Source organism: Mustela nivalis (genome assembly GCF_964662115.1).
Source record: "Mustela nivalis genome assembly, chromosome: 8".
Taxonomy (NCBI): domain Eukaryota; kingdom Metazoa; phylum Chordata; class Mammalia; order Carnivora; family Mustelidae; genus Mustela; species Mustela nivalis.
This window is the reverse complement of record NC_139027.1, coordinates 136,559,991-136,575,430: the sequence shown is the minus strand read 5'-3', so window position 1 is coordinate 136,575,430 and position 15,440 is coordinate 136,559,991. Positions and strand designations below refer to the sequence as shown.

The following is a 15,440-nucleotide window of genomic DNA, read 5'->3' as shown; positions in this document are numbered from 1 at the left end:
TTCATTATTAGATAAACCAAGGTGTCAACAACAGCCCCTTAATAAGAAGTCATAAAGTCACCACCTGTGGAGAATTTGCATAAAAAGGAAAGATTATTCGCTTTCCATCACCTAGCCAAATCTCTGTGCTAAGGAATCTACTGGTTTCACATAAAATGCCCCAGTCCTGACAAAAATCTCATCAAATAAGGATCAGAATCTCGAGACTGAAAACTGAAACAATTAAAATGTTCTGTCCTAAAAGTAAACATAATTCCTCCATAGACAAGAGTAGCGTTTTCCCAAAATGGAAATAACCAGCACCTTGGGGGGAAAAAGAAGTTAAACCATGCATTTTTATAAATTTTCGTGAAAAGAGAAAAGACACAGGCTGCCCATTAACAAGGGCCATGAAAAACATCGCCCTGTAGAGAGAAAGACATGGTTAATTTGTAAATCCAAGTATGCCGTGTATTTTCCCTCATTTTCTACTCCCAGAGAATGTATTTTAATACAGTTACTATTTTTAGTGAGGAAAGCTGACGACCATTGTTCAAACTGCAAGACTGAATGAAATTTAGTCATCAAGCTTAAAAAAAATAATGAGTGAAACTTCCTGCTCCTTCACCACTCATCCGTTTTCTAGGTTTTTCCCCTCATGCTCACCCCCCACATTTCAAGCACTAAATGAGGATCTCATCTGTTTCAGGCACTAGATGTGCTCGATACATGGAGACTTAATCTTTACTGTGAGGGGGATTCAATGGTGGAGTTGGGTTTACTACACAAATTGAAAATTCAAAAAGAACATGGTGAATTCTACACTACACATTGGAAAAACAACAACAAATAGTAGGAAATCAGAAGAGTAACTTTACAGTGGTCCATTATCTTAAACAATTAACAAATAGTAATTTAGAGATGTTTTGTCTTTGGACAAAGTATTATTTGTACTTCTGGTAAATGACCTAGACAAGTTTTCAGATTCAATGAACTCGGTTTACCTATTTTGAACAGATCTCTAGAAAGCCACAACAATCAAGTTTTACCTTATGATAACACCTAAAATATGCAGCACGTTCATCAGAAAATTTCTCCAGCCTTTTCGGACCTTTGCTTGAAGCTTTCTTGAATACTAGCCAGCATCGCTGATATATCTGGGAAGAAATACAAAGACAGAGTTCAGCATCACCGAGTCAGATATTACTGGCATTTGCATAGAAATGTTTTCTTTTTGAGGTTTTCACCTGTAAAGTATTCATAATCCATAAGCCTGAGGCTACCTTGGGAAAATAAAATTTTAAAACCCCAAACTGTTTCCACAACAGGCGTATTATGTCATTCAAGAACTGGAATCCAATCAAAATGAATATTTGAAGGCAAATTTCTTAACATTTCAATAACAGTACCAGTAGCAACATTTCAGAAAATGTCCCAGAGACAAAAAGCCCATTTTAGCACAAATAATATAGGCATTCATGGTATATGCTCTTATTTCAAATGCAATTAAATATGGAAACCATGGGCCCAATATATGCTGAAGACTTCATTGTCAGCCCCAGAAAGAGACGGCCTCTACGTGTCATATGACATCCCTCATAACTGAGGTTCGATAGTTGGACCAGACACTAGACTAGCTAAAGACTGATCAACACCAACCAGATTCTCCCTCAGAACACCCCACCCAGATACTCAGATTACCAAGGCACAGGCTGATTTGAGAGGTCAACCCTAGCAGGTTATAAACAAAGGTTGGCAACCATATTGAATCATGTGCCTAATAGTTAGGCAGTGGAACCTGGTACAAAGAACCAGACAACTTCTCCAGGCAGAAGAGACATTCTAGTCCTTTGTAATCTTTCTGTTGCTGACTTCTTCCTGTTTTCTTAGAAATCCTCTGTGTCCCTTGCAACCCATCACCATCAACATCACTCTTAATTGAGTGAGGCTGAATGGAGTTCTGATCCCAGCAACCAAAGCTACCTTGATTGGAATAACCAATACAGACAAAATTAGACACTAAAATATTAATCATACCAAAGAGAAAAAAGTGCAAAGAGCTAGTGAGTAAATGAAAAACAATATTCTCCATAAGCAAAATAAAATGAGATGGTTTAACCCAAAATTTAATAAGGATGTGCATTAATGATAATATTCACTGATAGCAGAGATCTGAGTGGCACTCTTATATTCTGCTTATGACCTCTAACGGCCACTTGACAACGAATATGAAGAGAAAAAGAATTTATCCTAAAGAAAAAGCCCAAATGCAGCCCAAAATTGACAGAGGAATTCTGAATTCAAGTGCAGACATGTGGGTAAGTATCCAATCACAATTATCTCCCTAATCCTTAAATCACCTTCTAAGTACCATCTTTATGTGGCTTTGTATAGTCACCCCATAAATAAATTTTATGCACTATAAAGCTTAAGAACCTCTGAGCTACTAAGAAGAAACAAAAAGTCCACATAAAACATTTGGCCATTCAAACCATACTCAATTTAAAATGCCTTCTACAACTTTATTAGTAACTGGCAGGTGGATGAGGAACTTGTCTGCAATGCTGAACAGATTCTGTTTTTCTCTTTTCACTCAGTAAACTAAACATTCATTAATCATTTTGTTTGGGGTGGTAAAATGAACACGAACTCCACTCCACGTTGAAGTTTTGCTCTGAATACAGGGGTAAGACATATGCCTCATCTTGTTGAATGTATAATTCTATTATTATTATTTAAATAATAATAAATAGAAACTACTAAGGCCTCAATAATGAGGAAGGACCAAGTTAATGACAGTACTTCTATTACACAAGTAAGTATGTGGTACATATATATATAATACAATATAGATGTACGCATCTGTAAGATAATACAGGTAGTCAGTGTATTTAAAATGTATTAGTACGAATAATATACACAATATACCGAAAAAATTATACTACACCAATAATATGTATGTTAACCTATCTATGGGATACCATAGGTATATCACTTGAAATAAATTTCAGAAGGAATTTCTAATGACATGAGAGAGGTTTTGGTGTTTATTTTTGTTTTGTTTAACAAAAATTGATGCTGCAAACTAAATGAAAGAGAATTATTATTTCTTAAATATCCAGAGGTACCAGTAAAATAGTATAATTAAAATCAATTTTATTGGCTTTCATCTCACATAGTCATTGAACTTACAAGATATATAAAAGCATGGAGATGGAAACAGAAAAATAATTAAACAGAGAAAGGGTAACCTTTCAAACAAATGGCACTAGAATAATTGAATATCTGTAGGTAAAAAACCAAATAAACAAAAAAGCATAACAAACAAACACCTTCCCCTAAACTATTCATTTTAAATTCAAAATAGACTTAAATATAAAACAAAACTGTAAGACTTTAGGGAAGAAAAAAAAAAGACCATGTTTGGGATCATGGTCTGGATAAAGAATTCTTAGACTTCCCGACAAAAGCATAATCCATAAAAGAAAAACTTGCCAAACTGTACCTTCTCAAAACTTAAACTTTTTCTTTTGTGAAAAACCCTATTAAGAGAATGAAAAAGACAAGTTACAGACTGGGGAGAAATGATTGCAAACCATGAATCTGACAAAGGATTAGTATCTGGATACATAAAGAACTCCTAATACTCAACATAAAGGGTCAAACAATCCAATGACAAAATGGAAGGAAGAAAAAACCAAACAAACAAACAAAAATGAACACACATTTCACCAAAGAAGATGCACAGAGGATGAAGAAGCACAGAAAAAATGTTCAATGTTATTAGCCACCAGGTAAACGTAAATTAAAACCGCAAGGAAATATTACTACATATCTATCAGATTGGCTGAAAAAAAAAATAATACCACCACCAAATGCTGAAAAGGTTGCAGAGAAACTGGGTCTCTTACACTTTGCTGGTCAGAATGTAGAATGGTACAGGAACTCTGAAACACAGCTGGGCAGTTTCTTTAAAAACTAAACAAGCAACATATGACCCACAGTTGCTTTCTTAGGTATCTATCCCAGAGAAATGTGAACATCACACACACACACACACACACACACAATCTGAACATAAACGTTCACAGCAGCTTGATCTGGATCAGCACAAAACTGGAAACCCTCACATGTTCTTCAGTGGACTAAGGTGGTACATCTGTATCATGGAACACTACTTAGCCACAAAAACAACTGAACCATCAATACTGCAACAGTTTGAGTTTTCAGATAATTATGCTGAGTAGGATAGAGGGGAAAGCCAAACCTAAAAGGATACATACTATATGACCCCATTTATAGCATTCGTGAAATGACAACATTACAGAAATGGAGAACAGATCTGTGATTGTTGGGGGTTAGGGATGGGAAGCGGATATATCAACAAAAGGGGACCAAGACGGATCCTTGCAGCAAGAGAACTATCCTGTGTCTTAACTGTATTAATGTCGATATCTTGATTATGATGTTGCATTATAGTTTTGAAGACGTTATCAGCACAAAAACTGGGTAAAGGGTACAGGATTTGCATAGTATTTCTTACAACTGAATAAAAATCTACAACTATTTCAAAATAAAATACTTAAAATGTTTACATGGAGAGTTGTAGAGATAATTAAGCAAAATCTTAGAATTACAGCCTAATTTATTAACTGTTAGATACCAGTCCTCCTTCTGTTGCTGTCAGACCACAGTCTAATTAAGCAGTAGACTAAGGAACTTTAAGAAGCCAAGTTGTGAGAGCCACTGATAAAAGTTCAAACATAAACTCATTCTCAGGATAGTGAACCCACCATGAAAATTAAAATTTCCAGTCCTGTGGCTGACACTAAGAAGTCTTACCAACATCTCACTCCATGTCTGAATAATGGAGGAGACAACTGTCTCCCTGAAAATTTGATCACCACCAGAGGACTGTAATTACAGCGGGAGTAATGGTCACTCTGTTCCCATAAGGAGTGCAGAAAATAGGCTGTCATTCTACTACTGGCCACACCTTTCTTTTGTGCGTGCTTCAGAAAATGTTTTAGAAATTGAGCATGCTAAAGGTAAGCAAAAATATATCCACTGTAGCAAAACATTATTTTCACTTTGGAAGATGATTTACATTTCGAATTATGCCTCAACTTTCAGACTCACTCTCGAAGGATACCATTTCTAACTTCCTTTTATACTTGTTCATTTTCTCCACAATCAAACCAGTCTCTTCCTGGCTTATGTCCAAAGGCTGCTGAATGCAAGCTAAAGGCTCCTCGAATTCAGCACGCCCAATAATGCCCACCTCTGATCCATCTGTACTGGGTTTAGGGTATCTTTTTCATTTTCCGTTTTTCTTCTGTTTTATTAAGTAGTAAGGGCAAAAGTGCAATGTTACAAACAACTACAAAAATACTATTATATAAATTCACACGCACCTACTGGCAGGGAAATCACAGTGGAATAGATTAGGTCATGTTGGTTCATCAGAAAAGAAGGAAAAACCAAAATCTGGCTTATGAAAAGGCAGCTCAGGATGTCTGTAACATACAAACACACGGTACAAAAATAATGCAAAAGTTGGGAGCCACCGTGCCATCAAGGCCATTCCTCATTCTGCCAGACATCACGCATCAGTGATTCTCAGCGCTGGTCCAGCATCACTCAAGATAATTGTTAATTATGTAGATTCCTAGAGATTAGCCAAGGTCTACTAACTCAGAACCTCCTGGGGTGGGGCCAAACAAATTTGCTCTTTAACACATTCCCCAGGTGTTTTATTTGTAATTTGCAAACCCGGGCCATAAATATTCATCAAGATGCACAAAACACAGTGCTTCCCACTTGGGACTGCCAACAAAGAGTTCACCAACAAATGCTCCACAAGGAAGGCCTCTGAGATGTGTGCCTTCCCTCAAGAGGACACAGAGGCCTTTGAAGTCAAGCAGCGTGAGATGCTGTCATGAGTTGAAGAGAGATAAAGAAGCAGAAATAAATCTGTTGAGCTCCGAGGGTCACAACTTCACCTTTGGACACTCTCTGTCCTAAGAATTCTCAGAGAGCCACTGAGTACCTGAGGATTAAAATCTTACCCTAAATATCTCAGTGCACTTCCATGGGAATGAAATGGGACTACCTGAACATGGTCACGTGGGACTCGCTGGAGTAACAGACGTTGTTAAAAAGATGACAATTTGAGAACAATCCCACTCAAGAGTTTACAGCAGTTTTTTTTTCATCTCCTTAAAATTAATTCATTCAACCATCTCCTTCGTGTTTTATATAATACATCGACTTACCACCTGCAGCACTTTTTAGTTCATGCTTTCCTGTCAATTGATTGAACTAAATTTTTTTTCTATTTAAAAGAGTAAATTTTCATCCCAAGGATAACAGCTAAGTGTAGTTCTCGCTAAACATAAAGAATAGATGATTCTAATGATAAAAATACTCTTAGAAAATCTGATGGTCGAATACATTTCATCTTGAAATAGCTCACCTCCTGCGCATCAAGGTTCTACGATCCCAGGACTAGTGATATTTCAGGCAAGTTATTCTTTTTGTAGAGTGATGGGGGTGGTGTGTCTTGCACGTTGCGGGATGTTTAGTAGCATCTTGGGCCTTCGCCAACTGAAGGCCAGCAGCGCACTCCTCCTACCCAGCTGACAACCAGAATTATCTCCAGACATTGCCAAGGGTCCCCGGGTGGAACAAGTCAGAACCACTCCTAGAGATGAGTGTACACTGATTGGAGATTGCACGTTTGAAAAATATGAGGCTTTGTGAATATCTTCAAAGTCCTGGATTTGGACAAGTTAATCTGCGTGAGCCACTGCTGAAGCTAAAAAGATAAGCACATCACACAGCTCTGACAACCTGGGTTGTCTGGTGGAGAGACACCAGATTTAGCAGTTACATGACAATTTCCTTCAGTGTGCACCTGCTAGTTATTGGTAGTGGCCTTATTACATCTATTTTCAGCCTTCAATTGTCACCAAACCCTTTATGATTTGTACTGTTTTTTTCCATGGTCTTTCTTGAAAATTGGATACCCTTAATAATTGCTTAGCTCTGGTTTCAAATCACTGACACTTTTACTAGCTGCTTCTCCTAACAAAGAACGGTCTGGTAAATTCACCGAGACTCTCAGGGCCAACAAAGCAACTGAAACAAGTAAGAATTTGTTTTGAGTTCCTAATTTTATTAGCAGATCATGACAATGGGTTGAACAACAGAGGCACAAATAAAGCTTCTGGAGAATGTATGGACAGTCATAAAGGTGACAGAAAGCAAATTTTGGTCACAAAATTTCTGTTAATTGGAAATGATATACACCTCCATGTATACTGAAGAAAAAATCAGAAAGCCTATGTAAGATGTGACCACTTAGGTCTCGATGGTCCATTACAAGTGTCAACAAACTTTCTGTAAAGGGCCAGAGGGTAAATGTTTCAGTCTTTGATGATCATAGGTCTTTGTGGGAGCTACTGAACTCCACAGTTGTAGCAAAATATAGCCAGAGAGTAAGTAAAAATGAATGGTGTGGTTATCTTCCAATAAAACTTTATTAAAAAAAAAAAAAAAGCAGGCCATGCTGCAGTTTGCCAGCCTCTGGTCTATGGCCGTATTTCTCAACTGTTGAAGCTCATGGGACCTTTTCATGAAGCTAAAAACCCATTTGTCCCTCAAGAGAATATGAGGAGGGAACCCAGCCCAGGTGAGAATCCCTAAATACTCTCCATCTCCCCACAAGCCCAAATTTTACTTACATAAAATTATATTATTTTTATAATAAGTTAAATATTTAATTTATTAAATCTTATAATAAATTAAATATTTAAATTTATATTAAATTATATTATTCATATGGACATGATGCTTTTTCTACGCCTTCCACCAACCTTCTGAGTCCTGTCCACTGTCTGGGATTTACCCCTTGGCAATCAATTCGGATGCTGTCCCGAAGAGAGCTCTGCCCTGCACCGACACAGCATCCCCTCTTAGCCTTCAGATATAGTTAGCTTTTGATCATTATCTTTTTTTGTGAAGTCAAGGTGCGCTTTGGGAGAAAAGGTAGATTTTCCATTTCGCCAACATCCCTTCTCTCTGATCAGGTGGGCTCTTCTGAAAGCCTTCTCCGCAACTCTCAAGATACACCCTCAGCCACACACTGCTAAATTAACCTCACTGCTCATGGGCTAGCGTTATTTTTACCTCCTCTCCAAAACAAACCAAATGCTCTTCTCATCCAGGATCTTAATATCAACACGTAGCACCCGCAGAACCTTCCCGCTGCAGGGTGCGGAGCCCTTTGTGTGCATTCTCTTCTTCCAGTTAACCCCCACCCCCAGCCCTGGGAAGCAGGTGCCCCACTGTGCCCACTGCATAAGGACAGGGCCTCAGGAAGGTTACTCGCTTAGTATGACTTCAGGGCATGAAGGTAGCAGAAAAAAGGCCAGGATTTCACCTTTGGTTTGCCCTGCTCAGGAGAACAAGCGAACCACTACCCCAGCAGTTTGCCAGAAAAGTTGGACTCCTAGAGAGGCACCCACTTACGCCAAGGGTCGAACCGTCTGTACGAAGTTTATTTTCAAGCTTATCCCAATCTAAAAAGAGACATTTCGTTGTAACCATATGCTCTTTCATCTGGACGACGACTTTATAGCTTAGCTATTTCAGAGTGACATTTGCATTGGTAATGTCTCTGGCACCAAGTGTTCCTCTCCAGTGATGGTTTTTATTTTATTTCTTTTTACTTTTTAAATTTTTTAAAAAAGATTTTATTTATCTGGCAGAGAGAGAGAGACAGCGAGAGAGGGAACACAAGCAAAAGAAGTGGGAGAGGGAGAAGCAGGCTTCCCGCTGAGCAGGGAGCCCGATGCGGGGCTCGATCCCAGGACTCCAGGATCATGATCTGAGCCGAAAGGCAGCTGCTTAACCAATGAGCCACCCAAGCATCCCTCCAGGGATGGTTTTTAATGGAGTATGTCTGCAACTGGGGTCTTAACATCCCAGGCTAGGACTCAAAGGTATCCTAGCAATTTGTATGAAGTGTTTGCTTTTAAAAAAAATTTCACAATTTAAAATTTTAAAAAATGTTCACAAATTTTAAAAATTTAAAAAAAAATTTTTTTTAATTTCTCTCTTTCAGTGACAAAGTATTCCGTATCCTTGACCAAAGTCCAGAAACCCAAACAGGCAAAAATATCTCGAACTACATTAGAAGTACCTCCTTTTTTCTTGGCCTTCCTTGCCTTGCTAAACTTCAACCTCTTATTCTCAATTAGTTACGGCTGCTACTGAGAAACACCCTGACTGGCGGGCTTCCCGAGGGCACATGCACTCACGGAGCTGGGGCTGACCCACCCCTTCACCAGGAGTGCCCGCCCCTCGGCTTGGGTGCAAGACACACAGTCAGGGACCAGCTGCCCACTACAGTCTCGGGCTCCTCCATCACTTCGAGACGGAGCAAATGCCAGTAGCTAAGGATGGCCCAACGGCCCCAGAGAATAGTGCCCAACGGCCCCAGAGAATAGTGCCCAACGATGCAATCCAAAGACGAGGCAGGAAGGAGCCTAGCAGATAACTCCCACTCTGTCCTGTCTGCCAGGGTCTGCAAAATTTTCTTTCCACACTGTGAGAGCTTTGGCTTGCATGATCTCTGAGACCAGGGTGGTTATAACTATCCGCTTCTACAAACGACTATCTTTGTGGGATTTCAGAACGTGATAGATGAAGCGTATACAAGGATTTCTTCTGCACCTTGGAATGAGAACTTGTAGGCTGTGACCAAGCCACTTCCTAAAATAATGAGCTGGTTCAGAATTACGTATTTCATGAAGGCGAAAAAAATGTTAATGAGTAAACAACACGATCCCATGCCAATCATTTACCTATACCTTTACTTGTAAGGGAAGGAATGCTAATTTGGAGGAGATTGCACAGTGGGTAGCAAGGTACATTTTAAATTCACTGCAAAGAAAAAGATAGCAAGAACAGGATAATTAATCATAAAATAAAACTTGTACAAAGAGGATTAAAAAGCCTTAATAAGCATCCACAGGCGATAAATTAGCTATGTCAGTCCTTGGCTGATGGTGAGGTAAATTAGCACAAACTTTCTAGAGGCAGAATTATGCCTACCCTTTGACCTGGAGATACCACTTCTAGGAACTTCCCCCCTCGGGGAATAATTAAGGAAATATGCAAACATATGGGAATAAGGTTCTTCCACATAAAACGTTCCACGGAAGCTGGTTTAATTAATTATGGCATGTCTGTAAACTGGAAATTGTTAATATTAAAAATGATATTGTCACATAATATTTATACTATAGAAAATGCCATTAGTAAATTATTAGGTTTAGTAAGTAGGCTATTCCTGCTTTTTAACCTATTTCTACTCCAGTATACTATAGGCATCCCTTTGTTTTTCCTTTTATTTTATTTCTTTTCAGTGTTCCAGAATTCATCGTTTATGCAGCACACCCAGTGCTCCATGCAACCCGTGCCCTCCTTAATACCCACCACCAGGCTCACCCAACCCCCACTCCCTCTCCTCCAAAACCCTCAGTGTGTTTCTCAAAGTCCACAGTCTCTCATGGTTTGTCTCCCTCTCCGATTTCCCCCAAAGTCCAATATACTTTTATTGCTTAATAAGACTGTGGGCTATATTTGACCCTTTCCCTCTAGCCCTCACTCAGACACACACACACAGACATACACAGACACACACACACACACACACACACACACAGAGAGACACACACAGACACACACACACACACACTCATACATGCAATTACCGGGGGAAAAAAATCCATGCTTTTACGGAAAACTGCATTCCTTAGCACATACACTTGTAGGATTACGTGTTTCGGACTCTGTGGCTGCTCTTCTGCATCTAAATTGTGGATACCTCACAGAAATGCGACGTAATTCTAGTCCATGAAGAGGCCAATTCTGTCCCATGAAGCAGAGGTTCAACTCACCTGCTTCCCCCGCTGGCAACAAGGCAAGGTTTTGCCTCCTTTCCAACATTCATTTTACTTTGCACCTAAATGTGTGGGCTTCCGGGTTACTCTTCGAACTGCCCATAATACTCTGCTTTGTTCTTTCATTTAACTAATGAGCTAAAGCGGGATGCGTTATGTGTTCATTCATTGTGATTTTACCAGCTTTGGATAATCATATTTTAGCACAATCCAGCAACCCCAAGTCCTGTGTACTTTCCTTCTAGCTAAGCCGGGAACGTCCTTAGGGCTTCGCTGGGGATGGCCACACTGACCCCCCTCACTGTCTCCTGAGGTTCAGAGATCCCCTGCTTCCCTCTGGCTGCATTTCAATCCATTTCCCACAGGGCATCTGGGGTGATCTTTTAAAAACTTAATCTGAGGGCATCAATCCGTAGCTTAAAGCACTTCTGTGGCTGCCTGTTGCCTCTGGGGTAAAAACCAAAGTCTTAAGACATTCCAGAACCTGCAAGAACTAGCCCCTCCCTACCATTCTAGCCTCATTTTGCGGCTTTCTTCCTTTTCTATGTTCTTCAGTTGTAAATATGCAGACACGCATAGTTTAGCAAAGATCAAACAAGTCATATGTAATTGTTAAAAACTCTCATGGAATCAGTTATCTGCCACAAACGGTTCTCATCACCAAGGGAAACCCTCTGGTTGTCCGTACAAAGCTGGCCAGTGTCATGAGATCCAACGCTGAGAGGGGAAAGTTACGCCCCCTTTCCTTCCGTCTCCGATTCCTCTCTGTTCTCCAGATCGACAGGGTGAGAGGGGCGGAGGGGTGAGGAAGATGGAGAGGAAGATGAGGAACAAAAGAACCGCCTCAAGAAGCCAATAGGCGGCAAGAGTCATTTATTTAGCTTCTATTTTTAACTCGCCTTTTAGGAAAAACAACAACAACAACAACAACAAAAACAAAACAAAAAACAAAAATCCACCTACCATCCTAAAAAAAAAAAATAGTAGAAAATCTTAGCTACTGTATGGGCGTGTCTGGGAGCTGATATCAATCATTAATTCATCAGACAAACATTTCCTGGGCGCCTACCTCACGCGGGGCACTGTCAGGCACTGACCAGGGCCACGGCTGATAAGAAAACAGGGAGAAGTCGCCGTCTTTGCTGGGCTTACAGGTCATCGAGAAGAAGGAAGATGTGTGTGCCTGCCTATGCGCATACATTGCCCCCCCGCCCCCGAATAAGAAGATTGGTGAGCTGAAGCGTTTTGAATGGAAGTAACATAATCTGAAGTATGGTCAGCAGACTGGAGGGAGACTTTAGCATCTACTGTAATAAGGCTTGAAGGAGAAGATGGGTGGGTCCCGGGGCCAGGAGGATAGCAAGGAAGGGGTGAGAAGCAGTCAGAATCTGCACCTGGTTGGAAGGCAGAACCAGCAAGATTCACCGATGGGACTGGGCTGAACATCGGGAGAGGAAGAACAGACTCAAGGGTGATTCCAAGGTTTTTAGCTCAGGCCAGTAGTATGCCATTCCCAGCAGCTGAGCAAGCCTGCAAGGAGACCAGGGTTTGTAAAGATGTTGTGGAATTTGGTGATGGATACAATGAGTTTGCCTATGAAAACAACTAAGTTTATATTAACATCACATTATCAAACATAATGAAGAGGCAGTTACATATACATTGTCTATGTGAGCCTGTAGATACAAGATTTTTTTCTATTTTAAAATGAATTAATAAAGGCACCTGGGTGGCTCAGTGGGTTAAAGCCTCTGCCTTTGGCTCAGGTTATAATCCCAGGGTCCTGGGATCGAGCCCTGCATCAGACTCTTTACTCAGTGGGGTGCCTACTTCCCTTCCTCTCTCTCTGCCTGCCTCTCTGCCTACTTGTGATCTCTGTCTGTCAAATAAATAAATAAAATCTTTGAAAGAAAAAAAAAATGAATTAATAATACCATCTTCACCACAAGGCTGCATTTAAAGTGCTTCTGTTACTTGGGGAGCCCTCCAGAGCAGTCAGTGACTCACCCCACCCAGTTAGGGGGTGATCGGCCTGCAAACAAGGACAACACGCATGTTGGTCCCTTCGTTTACTCATTAATTTTGTGAATATTTATTGAGCATCTACTACGCTCTAGGCCCTATTCTAACACCGAAGAAATGGCAGTGCACAAATCAAAGTCCACGAAGCACACTTTCTAGTGTACAGAGACAGATAATTAAGTCTCCCTGACCCTAGAACAATGCCTAGCACACAGTGATAATAACGAGAGACGACATTTGTGGAACGCTGTCATTTGGTTGTATGTATTCAACTAAGTATTTGGTGGAGTTAAAAAAAAAAATGATCTCACTGTGGCTTCCAAAGTGACTTCCAGAGCAGTCTTTGAGTGATCACCAAACCCACAGCACCAAAACTAAGGTCCAGTTTCATAGCCTGGCCCTACACAATCGGACCCCTGCCAACTTGCAGGACCTCATCTCCCACCGCTTCCTGTTTCACGCATGACACACCAGCCTCCAAAATGTTACATGCCATTCTGACAAAGGATGAGAGAACCTGCCAGAACGAGAGAACCAGCCAGAACGTTTTTCCCCGTACCATTCAGGTAGCTGCTTCCTTTTATCCTTTGGGTCTTTGGTGAAATTTCTCTGCCACTTAACTACTGTTGCGCAAAATTCACCGCAGACCTTAGTAGCTCAAAACAATAACCATGAATCATTCCTCATGAATATGACGGCTGATCTGACCTGGCTTCATCTTTTCATCATGGATGGGCTCACTCACACGTGAGCAGCCAAGTCACAGATTTTCTTGAGTGTGCGAGGCGTGACTCAGCTCTGTCTTACATTGTCTTGGGTTCTCCAACAGGTTAGCTAGGACTTATTCTCCTGGAGCAAGCAGCAGTCTCAGAGAACAAGCAGGAAAATGTAGATGCTTTTTATTTTTTAATCTATCCCTTCATTTGGAGATAATTGTAGAGTCATATGCAGTGGTAGCAAATACTACAGAGAAATCCTATGTATTTTTAATCGGTTTCCCGTGAAGGTAACATCTTGAGAAACATTAGTACAATATCCCAGCCAGGATGCTGACATTTCCTACAGGACTGGAATCTTCCATGTCACTCTTTTACGGCCATACTACTTACTTCCTGCATGACCCCCTCCTTAAGCCCTGGCGACATCTAATCTGTTCTCCATTTCTCTAATTTTAACACTGTAATAATGTTATATTTGGGGCACCTGGGTGGCTCAGTCAGTGAGGCATCTAACTTCAGCTCAGATCATAACCCCAGGGTCCTGGGATCGAGCCCTGCATTGGGCTCCTTGCTCAGCAGAGAGTTTGCTTCTCTCTCATTCTCTCTCTCTCTCACCCCCTCTGCCCCTTCCCCCACTCATTCTCTCTCACTCTCTCTCTGTCTCAAATAAATAAAATCTTGGGGAAAAAAATGTTGTATAAATTCTGTCATTCAGGTGCTTTTGGGTTTGGCTTCTCCCAGTCCGAAAACTTCTCTGAAGAGTCATCCAAGTTTTAATTCTCTCTGGTACTGACATACCATAGTTCTTTTAGCCATTTACTCTTTTGAAGACCAGCTGGGTCATTTTAAATTTCTGGCTCTTATGAACAAAGCTGCCATAAACATTCACACACAGACTTTTGAGTGAAGAGAAGTCTTCATTTCTCTAGGATAACTTCAACATCCTTTATGTACTTATACTTCTCTGGCTTATAATTATCTTTTTTAAAAAATTCCATCTACATACATTGAGAACTACACCAGAGCAGTGTTATAATATTTGCTTTAATCACAGAATATAATTTAGAACACTTATGAGGGGTGGGGAAGCCTATTGTATTTACCCATATTTTTGCTTATTGGCTTATTTCTTCCTCCCAGATGTTCCACTCTTCTTTCTCTTATCCTTTCCTTTCCATTTAGAAATATTCCTTTAATTATTTCAGAGTAGATCTGCTGGGGACAAATTCTCCTAGCACTCTTTCATCTGAGAATGTCTTGTTTCCCCTTCATTCCTGACGGACGCTTCGTAGGTGTAAGAATCCAGGTTGATGGTTGTCTACTTCAGCACCTGACAAAGTGCACTTCCTCACGTTACTTCCTGTCAGACATTCTTTCTTCAGGACTTTTCTAGTTCCATCTTCTTTCTAGGCTCGGATGGTATGAATGTTAGATCCTTTGTTACGGTCTCACAGGTCACTGAAACTCTGTGAAATTTTCCAGTCTCTTTTCTCTCTGTGTTCAAAATGGGGGTTTCCTATTGTTCTCTCTCTCCCCATCACCTCCATTCTGCTGTGTAGCCCATCTACTGAATTTTTTTAATTTAATTATCATATTTTCTGTTCTAAAACTTCTACTTGGTTCTCCTCTCAATCTTATTTCTTTTGGAAGAAACTCTTTCTTTACTGAGACAATCTAATTTATTCAAGTGTTTCAAGCATGTTGGTAATTACTCATGGGAGAATTTTTATCACGGTTCCTTAAACATCTT

The 15,440-nt window shown here is 40.3% G+C and overlaps 1 protein-coding gene across 3 annotated transcripts in view; it reads right to left on the bottom strand.

The window, feature by feature from the left end:
• The window catches only part of DOK5 (docking protein 5), a 349,205-nt gene that overhangs the window by 82,445 nt on the left and 251,320 nt on the right, over positions 1 to 15,440 (bottom strand). For all 3 annotated transcript variants that reach the window (XM_082745606.1, XM_082745607.1, XM_082745608.1), the window contains one exon: positions 1,029 to 1,136. In XM_082745606.1, coding sequence (XP_082601732.1) covers positions 1,029 to 1,136 — 108 coding nt within the window. The remainder of the gene's footprint in view (positions 1 to 1,028; positions 1,137 to 15,440) is intronic.